This window comes from Hemiscyllium ocellatum, chromosome 34 (assembly GCF_020745735.1).
Source record: "Hemiscyllium ocellatum isolate sHemOce1 chromosome 34, sHemOce1.pat.X.cur, whole genome shotgun sequence".
NCBI lineage: Eukaryota > Metazoa > Chordata > Chondrichthyes > Orectolobiformes > Hemiscylliidae > Hemiscyllium > Hemiscyllium ocellatum.
Window position 1 is genome coordinate 23,813,285 of NC_083434.1, and position 21,565 is coordinate 23,834,849.

The 21,565-nt window shown below is 40.1% G+C and overlaps 1 protein-coding gene across 1 annotated transcript in view; it reads right to left on the reverse strand.

Moving 5' to 3' along the window:
• LOC132832154 (collagen alpha-6(VI) chain-like) overlaps positions 1-20,454 on the reverse strand; it is a 115,578-nt gene extending 95,124 nt beyond the window's left edge. Inside the window, exons 1-3 of the mRNA XM_060849903.1 lie at positions 20,370-20,454; positions 9,520-10,137; positions 5,934-6,521 (exon numbers count right to left, since the gene is read on the reverse strand). Coding sequence (XP_060705886.1) covers positions 5,934-6,521; positions 9,520-10,137; positions 20,370-20,454 — 1,291 coding nt within the window. The remainder of the gene's footprint in view (positions 1-5,933; positions 6,522-9,519; positions 10,138-20,369) is intronic.
• Positions 20,455-21,565: the final 1,111 nt, after the last annotated feature.

Here is a 21,565-nt window from a genome sequence, read left to right on the forward strand (position 1 = left end):
TAGACTTGAGCTGAAAAATGTGTTGCTGGAAAAGCGCAGCAGGTCAGGCAGCATCAAAGGAGCAGGAGAATCGACATCTCGGGCATAAGCCCTTCATCAGGAATGAGCTGAAGAATGAGCCTATTCCTGAAGAAGGGCTTATGCCCGAAACATCAATTCTCCTGCTCCTTGGATGCTGCCTGACTTGCTGCGCTTTTCCAGCAACACATTTTTCAGCTCTGATCTCTAGCATTGGCAGTCCTCACTTTCTCCTCCTTGAAAATAGACTTGAAGCAAGGTTGGACTGCACAGCTACCTGGAATGCACACCTTGTGACAGCTGGAGAGTTGGGGTCACTTCATGTGACCAAGACGACTACACGTGAGGGAAGTGCTTCCAGTTGCAAAAACTGGAGCTTGGGTTTTGGACCTTGAGAGGGAACTGGAATCATTGTGTTTCCATCTTCAAAATGGAGAACTCTTGTAGGTAGCATTCTTAGCAGAGTGTCATGCTGCAGACAGGCTAGCAAGGAGGGAATGGGAATGGAATTGGAAACTAATAAGAGTGATGGCTCTTCAGAGGGATGTAGAGAAAGCCAAACTTATGGCACCATAAGTGGTTTAACTGTACAGACAAAAGCAGTGTACAGGAGTAGTAGAATTATCAAATCCCTACAGTGTGGAAGCAGGCCATTCGGTCCATTGATTCCTCACGAATCTGCAAAGAACATCCTACCAAGACCCAACCCTCTACCCTGTAACCCAGCATTTCCAATGGCTAATACCCCCAACCTGCACATCTTTGGACTATGGGAAGAAATCTACATAGACACAGGGAGAACATGCAAACTCCACACAGACAGTCACCTGAGAGTGGAATCGAACCCAGGGCCCTGGCACTATGAGGCAGCAGTGTTAACCACTGAACCACTGTGCCAGCCATGGTTTAGTGATTTGATAGTTAAGACAGGTAGGCATTTCTGTTGCCCTAAACATGATTCTAAGCTGGAAAACTCACAGACCTTCTGCAAGATGTTCTTTTGAGGGAGGGTTAAGATCCAGAGGTTATGGTACACTGACATAGATAGAGGTCCTGAAAGTAGAATTTAGGGAGCTAGGAAAGAAATTGAAAAGCAGACCTCTAAGGCAATAATCAGAGAATTGTTCTCAGCACCAGGTACTAGAGAGTATAGAGATAAGAAGGTTAAATTAGTGAATGAACACATGACTGGAAAAACAGTGCATGTGGGAGGGAGGGCTTTAGTTTTCATGGGGATGGGAAAGGGGGACCTGTACAAGGAGGACAGGTTCCATCTTAATGGATCCGGGACTAATATCTACACAGAGAGGTTTGTGGGTTTTAGGGCTGGGAGTGGGTTTAAATTGGTTTGTCTGAGGCACGGGAACCGAAGAGATTTGAGATGGAATAAACGACAAAGTTAATTATGGGAAGTAGTAAAGCTGTAAATGAAAGAAGAAGTTAGCAGAAACAAAAGCCTAGAACCAACCCAGGTCAAATTACACAACAGCGTTAAAAAGGCAGAATCAAAATCTATCTGAATACACACAGCATTCACAACAAGATAGGTGAACTGTTGATGCTTGTGGAAGAGAAGGGGTGTGATTCAATTGCCATTATGGAGGCATAGCTGCAGAGTGACCAAAACTGGGAACTGAATATTAAAGCACTAAACAAATTAATAAATAAGAACTGTGCTATACATAAACTGAGTAAATCTAATGAGCATCAATGCTGCAGAGAATTGCTGGAATCTGTTGAAGAAAGTATTCTGCAGAAATATTTTGAGAATGCAATAGATTATTTAAAATATTCCACTACACAATGAGAAAAGGCTAATTAATAATTTTGATGGAAAAGAAACTTTCGGGAATAATGACGATAGTGTGATAGAATTTTTTGTTAGGTTCAAAAGCTGCAGTTCATCCAGAAACTGAGATCTTCAATCTTAATAAGCATAATTATGAAGGTATGGGGAGGGAGTTGGCTCTGGCTGATTGGGAGAATATGTTAAAAGTTTGGCCTTAGATGGGTAATGTCAAGTAGTTAAATAATTAGTGCTTGGCAAAAATATAAAGCATGACAAGTGAGGGTTTCATGTTTAAGGGTAAATTATAGGTCATCTCAGGTAAAAGGAGGAGATTTATAAAATTTCCAAAAAAATTGTACGGTGGAAGATTAGAGAATTTTAGAATTCAGCAAAGCAGAAGCAAGAAATTGACAAAGAATTAGAGAATAGAATATAAATGTAAAATAGCAAGAAATTTAAAAGGTTTCAATAGATGTAAAAAAAGAAAAATATTAATAGACAAATGACGGCTGGTCACTGTCCGACACAGGCAAATTTATAGTAGGAATAGAACAGTGGCAGAGAGGTTAAGTACTGTGTCTGTCTTTATAGAAGAAGGTATGAGGTTTCCCTGGTTAACTAAGGGAAATATTTCTTAATTAAGTATCTAATCAGGTTGTGGAACTAAAGAAATTATTGTAAGTAAAATCTTATTGGAGAAATTAATGGACTAAAGTTTTCAAATCCTCGGGACCCAGTGACCTTCATCTGAGAGTGCTGAAAGAGATGATTACAGAAATTGGTGATCATCTTTCAGAATTCCAGTGCAGTGGTGCCTGCTGATTGGAAGATTGCAGGTGTAGCCCCATCAGTTAAGAAAGGAGGGAAAGAGAAAACAGGGAACAACAGACCTGTTAGCCTAATGTAAGTAGTAGGGAAAATAATCTTGAATGTAATTACTGGGTATTTAGAAACTAACTGTCGGATAGGACTGACTCCAAATGGATTTCTGAAGGGAAATTACATTTGACAAAACTGTTGAATTATTTTTGAGGATGTTACTAACAGAGTCAATGGGGTAGAACCAATGGATGTAATGTACTTTAGACTTTCTGAAGGCTTTTGATAAAATTCCACACGGTTAGTTTGTAAACAAAATTAATGCTCATGCGATTCATGGTAATATGCGAGCACAGTCTGAAGATTGGTTGACAGGCAGAAAACAGAGAATGGGAATACATTTGTCATTCTGAGCTTGGCAGGTTTGAACATCAAGGATCAGTGCTTGGATCTCAGCTGGACATATTCCACATTAATGGTTTGGATATAGGGGCTAATTATAATATTTCCAGGTTTACAGATGATAGAATATTGTTGGCAAATGAGCTGTAAGGAAGATACAATGGGGATTCCAGGGGTTTAAACAGGTTGAGTGAGTGGACGAGAAGAGATGGAATATAATGTGATAAATATGTCTTGAAAGATTAATCAATAAGTAACTTCAAGACAGAGATTAATGAATTACCAATGACATCGAGGGAGATGGGAATGTTCTTTTCGGGAAATGATCATTATGATCTAGAAATGTAGCGTACGCCTAAGGGGTTGATTGGCCCCTACTTTCCTAAGCCTTCAACGGTGTCGGTAAGCACTGGACTAAGAAAAGGAAGTTCTATGGATAGGAAATGGGTTGAGAAGGAGTCAAGGGTGAAGGTCATAGAAGGATGAACTTGTTGAAATCAGGGAGATATGGTGATATACATAGTGGGAAGTAAGGGGAAAGCTAGAAAAGTTGGAGACAAAGAAGGAGCCAATCTAGCAGATAACTTTGACAATGAAAAGGTCTCTTCAACATTGCAGTTGGAGGGGAGGGTGAAATGTGGTGGAGGAATGGAGAGGCAGCAGGTTATGTCAATATATGATGTCTGGCAATAGCTCTATCTTTCAAGACCACTAGACCTTTGAAATGGAGATACAGCCATATTTGAAATGGCTCATTGGGATGTAGCAATGGTCAAGCTCATCAGTCAAATAAACAGCACTATCAAATAATCAGCATTGTCAAATAATTATCACTATCAAATAATCAACACTATCAAATAATCAGCATTGTCAAATAATCAGCACTGTCAAATCATCATCACTATCAAATAATCAGCACTGTCAAATAATCATCACTATTATCACTATCAAATAATCATCACTATCAAATAATCATCACTATCAAATAATCAGCACTATCAAGTTTGCGACCATCAAATTTTAATCACGTGAAGGGGCAACATCAACTGTGGGTTGGCAGTGGTGATGGAGGGAAGGGTGAAGGTGGTCAAGCACCTTGTGGTCAGGGTGAGAAAGCATGACAATTAATATGCATAAGGGTGATTAAGATTGAAAAAAGCTGAAATGGAGCAGTAGGATTATAGAGGCTTGGGGCTATAAGAATCATAATAATAACAAAAATGATTAAGAAATGGGATCTTCATATTAATTGGAGAACTTGTTGCTCAGTGGAGAAAGAAATAGCTTATGGTTTGGTGTTGCCTCATTAGCTATAGTGGAAAGCTGTTGATTCCACACTGAGATCCCCAGACCAATTGTCCACACACATCATGCTGGCTGGAACTATTGTATCTTCGGATGATCACTGAAGTTTGGAGTTACTGTTAAAGGTTGCTTTTTTGTTATATCAATCTAATTATTGCATATTACATCGTGTGAGCTGAATGTAAACATTTTCCCATTAAAACATCCTATGTTCATATTTATAATGGCCACCAATGGAGGTGCAAGTGTGCCATCAGTGTTAGGATGTTGTCAATACAATTTGGCCAGTATCCACAGGTAGCTTCCATTATACAGGGAGTTCCCAATTTACGAATGTCTGACTAATGAATGTTCATACTTACGAATGCAACCCCATACAGGGGCGTTATTTTAAAGACCTGGCATACAAACATTTCCTGTACTTAAGAACAATTACTTTACATTGTTTTGCATTGTGTTCCAACTTGCATACAAATCGACTTGCAAACAGAATCAAGAATGGAATCTGTCTGCAACCCGGGGACTGCCTGTAATTGTTGATGGAAGAAATTATAGCACAAACCTCACACTCAGGCCAGAAGGCATTACGGTAAAAAGAGAAACAAATCCACATGCAAGTTCTCTATTCTATCATTGTTACTGATCCCTCTAACTTTGGTGGATTCCTGAATTTCTTGTAGCTATTCCTGCCTCATTGCCACTGTTTTGCTGGTGGAAATCCACAGAAAAGTCACAGTTGAAGAACAGGAATGGCTGTGTGGAGGTTTGCAGGCAGTGTATTTAACTTTTCATGTGCAATGGCACAAGAGGGATATGTTTGCTTTCAAAATACCCTTCTTTCATCCAACGGTAATTGCTGATCTTGTATGGCTTATTGTAAAGATTTCCTTCCAAATTAATGTTCTAAAGATGTAAGGAACATTAATGAATATTACTTACAGCAAATGTAATAAATTGGAAAAAAATTCATATTTATAGCACCTTTCATGACTTCACAATGTCGTTGTTTTACAATCAATTAAATATTTTTGAATTCATTATTGCTCCAATGTAGAAAACGCAGCAATTAATTTGTGTAGAACAGGATAGTACAAGCAGCAATAAGATTGGATTCCCTACTAAAGAAAACAGGCCCTTCAGCCCAACAAGTCCACACCAACCTTCTGAGGAGTAACCCATCCAGACCCATTCCCCAACCCTATATTTACCCCTGACTAACACAATAGGCAATTTAGCATGGCCAATTCACCTGACCTGTACATCTTTGGATTGTGGGAGGAAACCCACATAGGGAGAACATGCAAACTCCACACAAACAGGTGCCCAAGGTAAGACTTGATCCTGGGTCCCTGGTACTGTGAGGCAGCAGTGCTAACCACTGAGCCACCATGCCAAGGCAATGAGCAAATAATCTTCTCCTACATTGTGCTACAGGATGTTTTTTTTTATTCCTGTTAAAGCCACAGGGGCATCAGTTTAAAGTTTCAACACAAAAGGCAGACTGTACAGGACTCCCTCAGGTGAGACGGTAACTAGGCCAAGATCAGCAATTATCATAAACATTAAAATTTGAGTCATGAACATAGCTAATTGCACCAACCTTGGATGTGGGCTTCAACTGTCTTGCACACAGACTCTAAGATTTTATTTGAAATTTCTTTCATTCCAAGAAAGTTTGCAACATGATAAGCATATCTCCGAACTGGTCTGCTGGAAATATCTTGAAATTCCTTCTTTCCTTGGATATTAATTCCGATGACATAAATCGTGACTCCGCTATTTCTCAGTCTGTTGGCAGCATCGTCCACCTCAGTGATGGAGTCACCGTCGGTGATCAGGATGACAATCTGCTGCACATTTTCTGCTGCCCTGCTCCCTGCTGCAGGAACAAAGTGTTGGTTCTGCAGGAACTCCAGAGTCCTTCTAGTATCAGTCCGGCCTCTCTTCTGTTGCAACCTCTGTAGGTAGTTCAGAACGTCACTCTTGGATGGATATTGATTCAGCAGGAATTCTGTCTTTGGATCGTCACTGTACTGAACCAGTCCAATCCTTACTTTGTTTTCTGCAATATCTAGGCCATTAACGAAGGTGCTCAGAAACTCCCTCACTTCTTCGAAATTCTCATCACTTACACTGGTTGAACCATCCACCACAAGAACGATATCAGCAAGTGTGGCTTTTCTACAAGCTGAAAACACAAAAAGTCACAATTTCTCATAAAACGCTTTTAGGTAACTCTAGTGGTCAGCAGTGTTCACAATGTACCTTTATGCAATCACTACCAATCCCAGCCCCATCCTCAACTTGAGGGTTTAGAATAAAAAGTAACACTTGCTGAATACTTCATTCTTTGAACAAGAAAATTCTAACTATTTACACTTTATCTCTCTCTCTCTCCATCAATCATAACAAAGGAATCATTATGTAAGGCAGTAACATATCAATCCTGCTGACTAGTTGAGGCAATTCATTCAGTCCTCATCCTATACTTACAGAGTCATAGAGATGTACAGCATGGAAACAGACCCTTTGGTCCAACCCGTCCATGCCAACCAGGTATCCAAACCCATTCTAGTCCCACCTGCCAGCACCCAGCCCATATCCCTCCAAACCCTTCCTATTCATATACCCATCCAAACTCCTTTTAAATGTTGCAATTGCACCAGCCTCCATCACTTCCTCTGGCAGCTCATTCCATACACATACCACCCTCTGCATGAAACAGTTACCCCTTAGGTCTCTTATATCTTTCCTTCTCACCCTAAACCTATGCTCTCTAGTTCTGGACTCCCCGACCCCAAGGAAAAGACTTTGTCTGTTTATCCTATCCATGCCGCTCACGATTTTATAAACTTCTATAAGGTCACCCCTCAACCTCCGACGCTCCAGGGAAAACAGCCCCAGCCTGTTCAGCCTCTACCTGTAGTTCAAAGCCTCCAACCCCGGCAACATCCTTGTAAATTTTTTCTGAACCCTTTCAAGTTTCACAACATCTTTCCGATAGGAAGGAGACCAGAATTACATGCAATATCCCAACAGCAGCCTAACCAATGTTCTGTACAGCTGCAACATGACCTCCCGACTCCTGTACTCATACTCTGACCAATAAAGGAAAGCATACCAAATGCCTTTTTCATTATCCTATCTACCAGTGACTCTACTTTAAAGGACTTATGAACCTGCACTCCAAGGTCTCTTTGTTCAGCACAATTGTTTGAAACTTTTGCTGATTTCGGCGAAATTGGGCCATCTGTAAAGATGGTGGCTGTGTGGTTATCTTACTCGTAGTTCTGTCGTTCAATGATGGTGAACAAGTGATTCACATGGTAATGGTCAGACATACATCAAATACCCATGGGAGTAGGCAGCACTGCAGGCCATTAGGATATCAATATCTGGTCAACCAATTGACCGTAAGCTTCTTTATAATCCAATGAAACTGCACGGAAGGAAGTATGATAGGTCTATAACAAGTCACTAACCATTACCATTATACCTACTTTGAGATGGCCACAATGAAGTACTGTAAAAGAATTCAGTAAAGGAATCACTGCAGACCTATGCCACCTGCTGGATAGACTGGTGTGACTACCCTGAAGCACAAAGCTTGCACATGCAGGGTGACTAGTGTTAAACTATGGTCTGTACATTCTTCACATGACTGATAGTTGTAGTGAGAATCATTTTAGGTAAAATTCCTTCTCACAACTATTTAATGTCTTGACTTCAGCATCAGCCAAAGAAGACACCAATTGCTGAACTCCAGCCTTCCTGGCCTGCAGACTCATTACTACATGTGAGGATCCATTTCTCTTCACACTGACCACGCTTATATTTGTGCACCCAAAGAGTTAATGATTCACTTTGAAAGTTCACCAGAAGATATGACCCTCTCCTCATGCTGTTTTTTTTTCATTTGCCCTCAATTCTCATTATGCTTGCATGCATGCAATTTTCGTCTTTATTGGTCTTGCCTTCCCTCGGCCCATCCGTTATCAGCCCCAGCCTGGGTTGTAACTGGAAAGCGTGACTAAGCTTTGACTGGAGAATTAAGTGCCTTTAACACTTGGGATTCAGTTAAAAAGAGAACCGGCCAAACTAAAAACTGACTAGATTTGAAGGTGAAAACTGAATACTAAGTGATTTCGTTGATAACATTACAAGAGTCCTGGACAATGAATGAAAATAAGATAGAATTCTGACTCCAGTCAATTTGCAATTGGAGTTATGTTCGTGTGCAATGTGTCTAGTGGATGCTGTGACACCTCTGTTTTTACCAACAAACACAGGAAGGTGGAAACTATGAAAGATCAGTAAGATTTAAAGATCCATTTACAAAAATCTTTAAAATCCAATGGACAACACTTAGAATAATTAAACCAACTTTGTAATGTTAACCCTTATGTCAAAGGGGCTGGCAAACAAAGGGGAGACAAATATTCTATTGTGATGTAAAGCTCTGGTTAGACCAGATCTGAAGGACTGCAGTCAGTTTTAAGCACTTCTGTCAGAAAACATACTTTGGATAGATATAGCACAGAATAAATTAGCAACTTTAGTTTTATTATGCGGGGCTGGTTGTAAAAACTTGCCTTTCCTTAAGAATGCGTTTGGGATGATTAAGATGAATTAAGGATCTAATAAGTAAATAGACGAAAAAAAAATAATCTGCTGGAAGACTCCAAAACAATAGAAATAATCTAAGTTTAGTTATGACATCAGGACAAATACCTTCATGAATAACATTTTGGAAATCGAGAACCTCTCCTGCAAAAAGCTGCTATGACCACTTCAATTGAAAACATTGAAACTCAGTTAACAGCAGTAAAGTAGTAAATGGTGGGCAAATGAAGTTAGTTAGTACGCACATCAGCCACGAACTAATTGAATAGGCAATTTGAGTGACTGAATGGTCTTCCTATTTTCCATCATGCTGAAAGGTAAATAAGTCTTGACATTTTCCACAGTCCACTACTTTCAAGATTACATCTTGTGTCTGTTGTTGGGATCCAGCAAGAAAGGGAAATGGGATGAGACACAAAGAGAAAGGTAGAAAATCTGTCTAGAAAAGGGGTTAAATATAACTAGACACTGCATGAATATCAAATTTAAAGAATAATAAAAGATAAACATTTCAGGCGCAATATGTAAAATTGACGAACTGGATGGCTTCTGAGATACAATACCTGGGGAAACTTGTGAGACCTGAGATAAATTACGAGTCACCTCTTCCACCCTGGTACAAACGAATTGGATGACAGCCTGTGAAATTCCCCTTAGGGCTGCAAAGTCTGCCACGTTGTACACGTAGTTGCTAGCTGGCTTACTGGCGATTTCCTCCAGCTCTTTCTCCACAGCATCTTTGATGCCAATGGCATAGACGGTGACCCCTCGGTCCCGCAGCGCTTTTGCTGGTGGTCCAACACTATCCTGGGATTGCCCATCAGTGATTACAATGGCCACTTGCGGTACTCCCATCGATGCCCTGCTGCCCGCTGACTCCACAAAGTGTTTGTTCAGCATGAACTTCAGGCCCAGCCCAGTTCTTGTTCCTCCTCCTTTGTATGGCAGCTGCTGTAGATACTGCAGAATCTCATTCTTATCACTATAGGAATTCAAGAAAAACTCAGTGCGAGGAGTTCCACTGTACTGGATGAGGCCTATCCGAACTTTGTCCAGCCCAACATCAAATCCATTCACAAGGGTGTAGAGAAACTCTTGAATCGTTTTGAAGTTCTGGATCCCGATACTCCATGATCCATCCACCAGGAATACGAGATCCGCAATAGAGGACTCACTGCAGGCTTCAAAAGCAGAAGAAGCTACAGTTATTGTTACAATCAATACAGGTTAATATTCATTAGGCTTATTGTAATTCATTATGAAACTGAGGCCCACATCAATAATCTGTTTCTACACCCATGCTTTGTTAATAGTGAGCATGCAAAGTATAAATTAGGAATGTCTTTATAGACTCCAGTTCTGGGAGAAAGTGAGGTCTGCAGATGCTGGAGATCAGAGCTGAAAATGTGTTGCTGGAAAAGCGCAGCAGGTCAGGCAGCATCCAAGGAACAGGAGATTCGACGTTTTGGGCATAAGTCCTTCTTCCTGATGCTGCCTGACCTGCTGCGCTTTTCCAGAAACTCATTTTCAGACTCCAGTTCTAACCCAGTAAATCACCTGGATTTGTATGAAAACCTGACAAAGTTACAGTGGGAGCTGATGCAAGGAAATTCCGAGTGTCAATTAGTTCTAATATTGGAAAATCTCAGAGTGACAAGTGTCTTCCAATAACCTTGCACTTCTATGTTCTATATTTGTTGTCATACTTCATTCTCATTGCAGTGAAAAGTATTTCCAACACAAAGGATAAAGTGCTTAAGTTACAGAACAGCTCCTTGATGAGGATGGGTGCCAGTACAAGTTTCAAAATTGAAGTAAATCTGATTGCAGTTAGTTGACAGAGAATTGAGATTTCTCCAGTTCTGATTTGGAGATGCTGGTGTTGAACTGGGGTGTACAAAATTAAAAATTACACAACACCAGCTTATAGTCCAACAGGTTTACTTGGAAGCACTAACTTTTGGAGTGCTGCTCCTTCATCAGGTGGTTGTGGAGTATAAGATCGTAAGACACAGAATTTACAGCAAAAGTTTACAAAGTGATGTAACTGAAATTATATATTGAAAAAGACCAGGATTGTTTGTTAAGTCGCTCATCTTTTAGAGTGAGCATGTTGGTTTCAGCTTACCTCAGTTCAGATCTCTCAAATCTGATTATCCTTCACAATTGAATAAAGTAATAGTATCTACGTGAAATGAGGAGTGCATATAGAGGGAAAGGATAGGGATAAAATGTCCCTACTGACAGCCACATTGCTCTTATGTCCATTTCCTACAACCATTCCTTACAAATTCCTGCATCAGCCTCAAGGTGACTCAAGATTGTTGTGAATTAATGGTTACTTACTGCTGCCTTCAGCACTATTTCACTATTTCATGGGTCAGAAAAAAAAGCAAACATCGCTGGAAAAGCTCAGCAAGTCTGGCAGAATCTGAAAAAAGAATCGGAGTAAACATTTTAGGTCTGGTGATCCTTCTTCAGAACTGATGAGGCTCAACTTAACAGCGATCTAGGTTTGTTCAATACATCGCATCACTTTGATCTTTTACTATAAATTCTGTGTCCCATGATCCTGCCCCATTAGCTACCTGACAAAGGAGCAGCGCTCCAAAAGCTAGTGCTTCCAAATAACCCTGTACCACTATAACCATGAGTTGTGTGATTTTTAATCCCATTACTCAAATCCTTGAAGGGTCACGATGGATTTTACATCTCGCCTCACACTTTGCTATCTCCAACCTTATATTCAGCATTTCAGAATTATGATATAATATTTTGGCCTGGAGCATCGACACATTGCATTGAATTTTTCAATGCAATTTCTTTGCTTTCAGCCCAAAAGATTGCAGGATTTTAAGCACAAAATTCCTTCAATGAAAATCAAGTTTCTGCACATCATCCTGGGATCCAGCCCACAAAACCTGCCATGTTTGCAGGGTGAATTAATCACTAAAGGGCATTTCCATTATTTACAAATTTTCAAGGAGGCTCCAAATATTAAAACTGTATGTTTTATTGTGCTCTGAGGAAGGGTCACTGGACTCAAAATGCTAATTCTGATTTCTCTGTACAGATGCTGCCAGACCAGCTGCATTTTTCCAGTTATTTTTGTTTTTGTTTTGATTAAACTGAAAACTTTTGGATATAAAGACCTTCTGTAAAGGTCTTTTCTTTTTTCTTTTTTTTTAATTTGCTCAGGAACTGATCAAAATAACCTATTTTCAGGTATTGTAGTAAGAATCTTCGACTCTTCATCCTTAACAGAGAGAGATAGTGCTGAAGTCTAAGATAACCTTTTTAAGATCACTGTTGATAAGATTATTGTCTATACAACATTCTGTAAACTACTTACGCTCTTACTCATGAACAGTGCCTTCTGGGAGACCATTAGATTGAGGATAGTGAGCAGAGCACCTTCTCTGCTCAACACCCCACATCCTGCACATAGAGTCATAGAGATGGACAGCATGGAAACAGACCCTTCGGTCCAACTCATCCATGCTGATTAGATATCCTAAATTGATGTAGTCTCATTTGCCAACATTGGCCCACATCCTTCTAAACCATTCCTATTCATCTTTCCATCCAGATGCTTTTCAAATGTTGTAATTGTACCAGCCTCCACCACTTCCTCTGGCAGTTTCTGCCCTCTGCATGAAAAGAGTTGCCCTTTTGGTCCCTTTTACATCTTTCCTCCAACCTTAAACCTGTACCCTCTTGTTTTGGATATCTCATCAGTCTCTCCATCATGTGATCTCTTACATCACAATTGATGTACATTACTTTTACATATTTGAGGATTAACCCTTTAACCCTTTACAAAAAGCTGATAGCAATCCTCTCAGGTTGCTCTCTTTATATGGTCCCTGATCTGTCTCCAAAGTCTCACAGGAATAAACATTGTAGCAAGTTTTACCAGTCTCTCTGATCTCATTCATAGTTTGGTGGTTGAGGAACTGTTCTTCAAGTTTTCATTTGAAAATATCAGCTCTTTGTTCATATTGTCTTCCTGGCTGACTGGATAGCTGATCCATCTTAATAATGCTTTCTTTTCCCATTAAAACTAATGTTCTTCTGCTTCATCTTCTTCTTCACTTCTCTTTCTGCCAGAATGGAAGGGGTTTGTTGTGTGAGCACGTTTTCACCCCTTGGCACTTTTCTTCATTTGCCTAGTTTCCTGCATTTTTGTGACGGCTGCTGGCAAGTTCTTGGTCATCAAGGAAGTGAATGCCTTTACCTCTCCTGTGCTCTGTGTGATTTTCTATATGTTAGCCCATGTAATAAATATCACTGAGAGATGGCTTCTCATTGAGTCTTACATTTAGACGTTTATTAACCATTAACTATATATCTTAATATGTCATCTCAAATGTTTATGCACACTCTGCTTACTTAGATTACTGTATTTATATACAAAGCTGACTGCTAACTAATTGACTGACTAGCAGGACTAGCGGCAGAGCATAAGACCACTTATCCTGAGAGGTCACATGTTGTGATGCCATCAAACTTGCCTTTTTGGAATCTAAGCAATTATATAATTTCATCTTCTTTCCCTTTGAAGAATAGAAATCCATTCTGAGAAGCTTCTACAAGAATATACATCAGTAATTGTCTTTGTACATTATGACAATGCTTTGGTCATAGAGTCATATGGGTCACAGAAAAAAGGCTCTCTGGCATCAAGTCTGTGCTAGTCAAAAACTAGGACCTCGTTATTCTAATCCTTATCTATCATTTGGCCCATAGTATGCCGTGGTATTACAAGTGCATATCTAAATACTTCTTAAATGCCATGAGTGTTTCTGCCTTGACTACTCTTACAGGCAGTGAGTTCCAGATTCCCACTACCCTCTGGGTGAAAATAAATATTCTTCACATGCCTTCAAAATGTCTGACCCTTACCAGAAATCTATGCCCCAGTCATCAATCCCTCCACCATGGGGAAAGATTGCTTTCTGACTACCCTATCTATGCCTCTAACAGTTTTATACATCTCAGTCATGTTCCTCCTCAATCTCCTCTGCTCAAGGAAACCAGCCCCAGTCTCTCCAAACTTTTTTTATAACTGAAGCTCTGCAGGCCAGGCAATGTACTGGTAAACGTGCTCAATATGACCAGATCTAATCCTTGTATATTCACCATGACTCACCTGTGTAGCCTCATTATATGATGTGTTTCTTGATGGGTATACATCATGCATTATGGATATCTGGTTACTGTCTGACATTATGCATTCATAAGCAGAGACATTTTCTTGAATGATGGGCACTTAGTCATATACAACTCAGCTGTTTTGCTGTTGGATTCAACCATTATTTGTGAAAACATTGTATGACCTCTTCTATACTCAATGTATTGTAGTATATTTCCATGGACCTATGTGTCTGGTCAAAGATCTTGAATTCTGATGCTATGTCTCGGTCAGTATGGGCTAACAGTCTGCTCTTGTGATATACCTTTGTACCATTTCCATTCTCCTATTCAACAATGTGTCATATACATGTGGTTGGGTGGTAAAAGTAGGTGATACAAGGGCTAGGTAGATCTGTCATCCAAACATGAGAACTGCTGGTGGGGGCAAACCCTTTCCTTGTGGAGTAGAACAAAGATTTCATATAGTTATCCAAATATTTGCTTTGTATTTAATGATCATAGGCTTCACTGTATGAACAATGCCTCCTGGGAGACCATTAGATTGAGGATAGTGAGCAGAGCACCTTCTCTGTTAATCACCCCACTTCCTGCACATAGAGTCATAGAGATGTACAGCCCTTCGGTCCAACTCATCCAGATGAAGGGCTTTTGCCTGAAACGTTGATTTCGCTGCTCCTTGGATGCTGCCTGAACTGCTGTGCTCTTCCAGCACCACTAATTCAGTATCCTAAATTAATGTAAACCCATTTGCCAACATTTGACCCACATCCCTCTAAACCATTCCTATTCATCCTTCCATTCAGAAGCCTTTCAAATGTTGTAATTGTACCAGCCTCCACCACTTCCTTTGACAGCTCCTACCCTCTGCATGAAAAGAGTTGCTCCTTAGATCCTTCTTATATCTTTCCCCTCATCTTAAACACGTGCCCTCTAGTTTTGGACTCTCCTATCCTGGGAAAATACCTTGACAATTCACCCAATCCATGCAACTTGTGGTTTTATAAACTACTGTAACGTCACCCCTCAGCTTCCAGTGTTCCAGGGAAAATAGCCCAGCCTATTCAGCCTCTCCCTATAGCTTGTAGATGTTATGCAATGCATCTTGTAGATATATGCAATGCTGCTCCTTGAATGTTGGTGGTAGAGGGAATGGATTCTTGTGGATGTGATTGGTTTAGATTACATTATCTACAGTATGGAAACAGGTCCTTTGGCCCAACAAGTCCACACCGACCCACCGAAGAGTAACCCACCCAGACCCATTCCCCTACCTATGCTTATCTCTAACTAATGCACCTAACACTTTGGGCAATTTAGCATGGCCAATTCACCTGATCTACACACCCTTGGATCGTGGGAAGAAACTGGAGTATCCAGAGGAAACCCACACCGACATGGGGAGAATGTGCAAACTTCACACAGACAGTCGCCCAAGGCTGGAATCAAACCCAGGTCCCTGGTGCTGTGAGGCAGCAGTGCTAACCACTGAGCTACCATGCTGCGCCATGTGGTGCCAGACAAGTGGGCTGCTTTGTCCTCGATGGTGTCAAGCTACTTATGTGTTGTTGGAGCTGCACCCATCCAGACAAGTGGGAAGTATTCTATCATACTTCTGATTTGTGCCGAGGAGATAACGGACAGGCTTTGGGGAGACAGGGGGTGAGTGACTTGCCATGGTATTCCTAGCCTCTGACCTGCTCTTGTAGCCACTGTGTTTATGAGGTGGACCCAGTTAAATTTTTGTCAACGGTGACCCCAAAGATGTTGATAGTGGGAGATTCAGTGATGGTAACACCATTGAACATCAAGGAGCAGTGGTTAGATTGTCTCTTATTGGTGATAGTCATTATTTAGCATTACGTGACCTATGCTGTGGACTGTTGTCAGCCACTAGACATTTGAACATAAAAAAAACAGCAGCAGGAATAGGCCATCAAGCCTGCTTTGCCATTCAATTAGATCATGGCTGATCTTTTTAGTGGACTCAGTTTCACTTCCCCATCTGCTCACCATAACCCTTAATTCCTTTACTGTTCAAGAGTCTATCTATCTTTGCCTTAAAGACATTCAATGAGGTAGCCTCAGCTGTTTCACTGGACAGTGAATCCCACAGATTCACAGCCCTTTGGGTGAAGTTCCTCTTCAGCTCAGTCCTAATTCAGCCCCACCTTATTGTGAGGCCATGCCCCCGATTGTATTTTCACCTGCCCGTGGAAACAACCTCCCAGCTTCCATCTTATCTCTTTCCTTCATAATTTTAGATGTTGCTTCTAAATTCTAATAAATATAGTCCTGGTCTACTCAATTTCTGCTCATAAGCCAACCCTCTCAAATCCGGAATTAACCTAATGAACTTCCACTGCACCCCTTCCAATGCCAGTACATCCTTTCTCAAGTAACTGGTTTGGCCTCACCAGAATCCTGTACAGCTGAAGCATAATCTCCCTGGTTTTAAACACCATCCCTTTGCAATGAAGGATTATATTCCATTTGCCTTCTTAAATACCTGCTGCAACTGCAAACCAATATTTTGTGATTCATGCACATGGACACCCAGGTCCCTCTGGATAGCAGCATGCTGCAATTTTGCACCAATTAAATAATAGTCCATTTTGTTGCTGTTTCTACCACAATGGATGACCTCACATTTATCAACATTGTACCCCATCTGCCAGATCCTTATCCACTCACTTAACCTATCCAAATCCCTCTGCAGATGTTGTGTCCTCTGCACACTTTGCTCTACCACTCATCTTAGTGGCATCTGCAAAATCACCTATATAAATTGTAAACAATTGCAGTACTAATACTGATCCCTGAGGCATACCACTGACCATGGATCTCCATCCAGAAAAAGACCCATTTTTCCCCACTTCTTGCATTCTCTTAGTTAACCAAGCCTCTATCCATGCTAATACGTTATCAGTAACATCGTGCATCTTTACCTTATGTTTTACCTAGTGTTTTGTGCAGCATCTTGTCAAATGCCTTCTGGAAATCCAAATACACATCCATTGGTTCCCCACTGTGCTCATAATGTCTTCAAAGAACTCCAGTAAATTAGCTAAACATGACTTGCCTTTCCTGAAGCCATGCTGCAAATGTCCGATGAGACAATTTCTATCCAGATGTTGTTGTTTCTTCCTTCATGATAGACTCAAGCATTTTCATCACCAAATAAACTCAATATGAACATTAATTTGTCAGAAAATATTGCAATAGTGGGACTTTTGATTTTTTTTTTCATAAAAGAGAATTTGGTGAAATAGTCAGTCATCCGGTTGTGATTGTATCCTTGGTTGTGGAAAATATTGGTCATGATTTGGAAATCTGCTAAGAGCATCAGAAACCATCATGTGTGGGCCTTATACTTTGTATCATACTTTGAAATTGTGCTCTTGGATCTTTAGAAGTCAACATTAATGCACTTATGTGAAGCTTTAAAGAGACCATTTCCAACAGTTTGTTGTCAGTATGAACAATGAAATGATTGTTGTAAGGCATTTTTGCATTCCAAAAACTAAAGTGAGAGTATCCATTTCTATATTGCCGCACTTTGTCTGCACTGACCTAAGAATGTTAGAACCAAATATAATTAGCTTGTGTCATTCTGAAATGGAGATGATTCAGATGCCTTTCTGGGATACATCTACTTCCAGTGTGCTAAACTTAATGGAGTCATAATTTTGGAGAATATATTTACTGTAAGTCGGAATATTTTTGATGGATCAAAAAATGTACTGATGATCCCCCTTGCCAAATCTTTGTGGAGATCCTTGTGAAAGCAAAGATATTTTGCTGTAATTTCCAGAACTTACAAAGTTAAGAAGTTGAAGAAACTGAAAAACCTTTGTAAGTTACCTTTGTCTTATGATATAGGCATCTTCTGTATATGTTCTCTTTTGGGAAGGCCAAATACTGTTTGATCTGGTTCACGTTGATTTGACATCTTTTGCTATTGAAAACAAAGCCTTGTTTTCTTGCTGCTTCCTTGAGCTGATCCAGGTTTGTGTCATGCTAACATTTAGTTTTCTTGTGAACTGCAATGCCATCTTTCATACTGAGACAACCTGGTAGATTTTGACCGATACAATTTGAGTGTTGTTGGAATAGATTGGCTAATGGACAATCTAAATATTAATCTGAGAGTACAGCATATAAAAAAAGTGTTCAAAATGTTGTAAGTTCCTGTGATCCTGGGGAAAGGTACATGAGCCAATATTAATTCATGGCATAAGATTTGGAAAAAGTGTTTTGTTGTTTTAAAATGAAAAGCCTTAACCGAGATAAATAGTCCTCAGTTTTGGTGGTACAATCTTTGTGCTGATGTGGCCTCTCTCTCTCCACATTGACCACACTGTCCTTTCTTCACAATTCCCTGGCTTCAGCTTTGGAATATTGCCACCTTTATCATTAAGATATGAACTGCCTCAACCTTTTTCTCTACAGAACTTCTCTATCACCTCCAATAAAAACTCTTTTGTTTCCTTGTTTTAGCATGTTTTCACCAAAGTCAAGTCTTCCCTGCACCATAAGAAATCAAATGGGGGTTCCTCCAAAATTTCAATAATTATCCAATCTCTGATTAGGTCATTTTTTTAAATGTCCTGTGTTCACAGATATCTGCTAAGTAATATAGGCCTTTAATAAATGAATTATTGCTCTTTTCAAGATTTTGTTTCCATCTCTCTCTCTTTCTATGATTATAATTTCCTGAAGACCAAAGTACATATCAACATAACCTTGTCATATTTAATCTCGTTGTTGCTAACTCTTTCTTCATTCAACCGGTCTTGCTAAATAATCCACCAGAATGTTGCCAATTATAAGGAATATAACACTGATTTGACCCTCATTTGATTTGATGGTTAACCCTGAAGTATTCCTGTATCCAATGAATAGCCAGTGCTAGTTCTGCCACTTGAGAGCTCGTTAACGGCTGTCTACATGCTCAAAAGAGTGTGGTAGTAGTTGGGCCTGTTCTGCAGCTTCTCCTCATTATAACTTGTTTCCCACGCTGCTGTGTTTTTTTCATAGTTGCTGTGCTACTGGCAGCTTCTCAACCATTGAGCTGTTTCTTTAGTTAAGCTCAGTGGTCCATCCTGTCGCTGGGCCTCTCATTCTCTGTCGTCATCTGATATTATGGTTGTAGTATTGGAAGAGCTTGCTATATATCACTTAAGAAAAGTAGGCAAAGAGTTTTAAAGATTATTTTTCATCCTGATTATTTATCGGTACTGTGATCGAGTGGTCTAAGGCTCTGGATTAAGGCAGTAATCTGTTTGGAAGAATGGGTTTGAATCCAACATTATCAAGTTACTTAGTAGATGGCCCAGTGGTTAGCACTGCTGCCTCACAGCGCCATGGAGCCGGGTTTGATTCTACCCTCAGGTGACTGTCTGTGTGGAGTTTGCACATTCTCCCAATGGAGAATGGAGGCTTGGCATGGATTCAGTGAGCTGAACTGCCTGCTTCCATACTGTAGAGATTCTATGATTCCATGATTCTATGGATGCTTTACACTCTTAAACTTAACATAAAGTTGCATCTCCATGCATCGTGTCTTCACTATATGACCTCTGACGTAGCTAACTGTTTGTACAGTTGAGTGTTAGACCTTTACAAAATAATCCACCAGAAAATAATTTGTATATTCTTTTAAAAATAGTTTTCATTCATTAAAATCAGGTTACTCCATTAAAATTGGGTTACTTACATATGATTAGTACTATGGTTTAAATGCTAATTTTTTCTTGAAATTATTTTGATCAAACTTCGCTACTGTTAAATATATCGAGAAATATTTTGAAAGCAATTTATTATTCCATATATTTTTAAATTGTGGCTCATGGCAGATTTTGCCTACAGCAATATGTAAATAATTTTCAGCAGATGTTCTGAGAAAACACTTTTTTATATATGCACTGACAATGATATAAAGCAGACTTTAGTTAAAACCATTTTGAGTCAGAATCGCTAATTTCAACCAAAGTGGGAAGTGTGCTTAATTGTCTTACAGATACTTAATCCCATAGGAGTCAGGTTTGTAGCTAGTCCTGCATAATATTTTCTGTTTGTCCCATTGTAAGAATAAAATTCTGGCACAATTTAATTAAGGTATCTTTGCAAAGAATTATTTTTGTTTGCTTGTATTAGGAGGCTTTCCTGGGTTTGTAACTAATTATGGACTAAGGAGTTACTTCCTTGAGATTCCACACTTAAAAAGAATCCGTATTTTAATTCGAAAGCACTATACCAGGCTGCTGAGCGACAGTCGAGGTCAAACTTGTGAAAAGGAGGCCAATCATTATGACTTCAAACTGAGCCATGTTGAAAGACATTCTGACGATTTCCCTACAAAAGCAAAGAAAGAAAACACAGTAGTTACATGTATTTGTTTGATGTTAGCACTGCTGCCTGTATCAAAACTGGATCTCTTGCTCTTTTAGATTAGATTAGATTACTTACAGTGTGGAAACAGGCCCTTTGGCCCAACAAGTCCACACCAATCCGCCGAAGCACAACCCACCAATACCCCTTACCTAACACTACGGGCAGTTTAGCATGGCCAATTCACCTGACCCGCACATCTTTGGACTGTGGGAGGAAACCGGAGCACCTGGAGGAAACCCACGCAGACATGGGGAGAACGTGCAAACTCCACACAGTCAGTCGCCTGAGGCGGGAATAGAACCCAGGTCCCTGGCGCTGTGACGCAGCAGTGCTAACCACTGTGCCACCGTGCTCTCTGTTGCAACTGGACTTATTGATTATCAGGAAATTCCATGTAACGATCGACACCTCAACTCTCCAGAATCTTATGGTCAATTACATAGCAAATGCAACTCCTTTCCTGGATTTGACAACACCACAGTTCTATCAATGTGATTCCAAAGAAGAATCTTTCATTTAGGATATAATGTATAATGTTTCACATTTTTCGCCCCCATAGCTCTATTCACACAATTGTATATTTCAAGTAATTTACTTGGCTATTTTCATGGGATTAACCGCAATAAATAGTATGTTCACATACTCGTTCAGCTGTTGGGTATTGTCTTAACAATATAATTAGCACCATTAACTGCCCAACAATGTAACTTCCAACACACATACAATGAGTGTGCAAAGCCCACAATAGCTTGACATTCACCATGTAAAGAGAAAGGGCTTCAGGAATATATCACGTGCATAGATAGATGTTGGTCATACTGAGATATGATTTTCCAAAAGTTCTTTTGGACAAGACTAAGATAATCTCCCAAAAATGAGCCCCAACTTCATTTGGTTATATTGTTGTATCTATTGGGGTGGCACGGTGGCACAGTGGTTAGCACTGCTGCCTCACAGCGCCAGGGACCTGGGTTCAATTCCCGCCTCAGGCGACTGACTGTGTGGAGTTTGCACGTTCTCCCCGTGTCTGCGTGGGTTTCCTCCGGGTGCTCCGGTTTC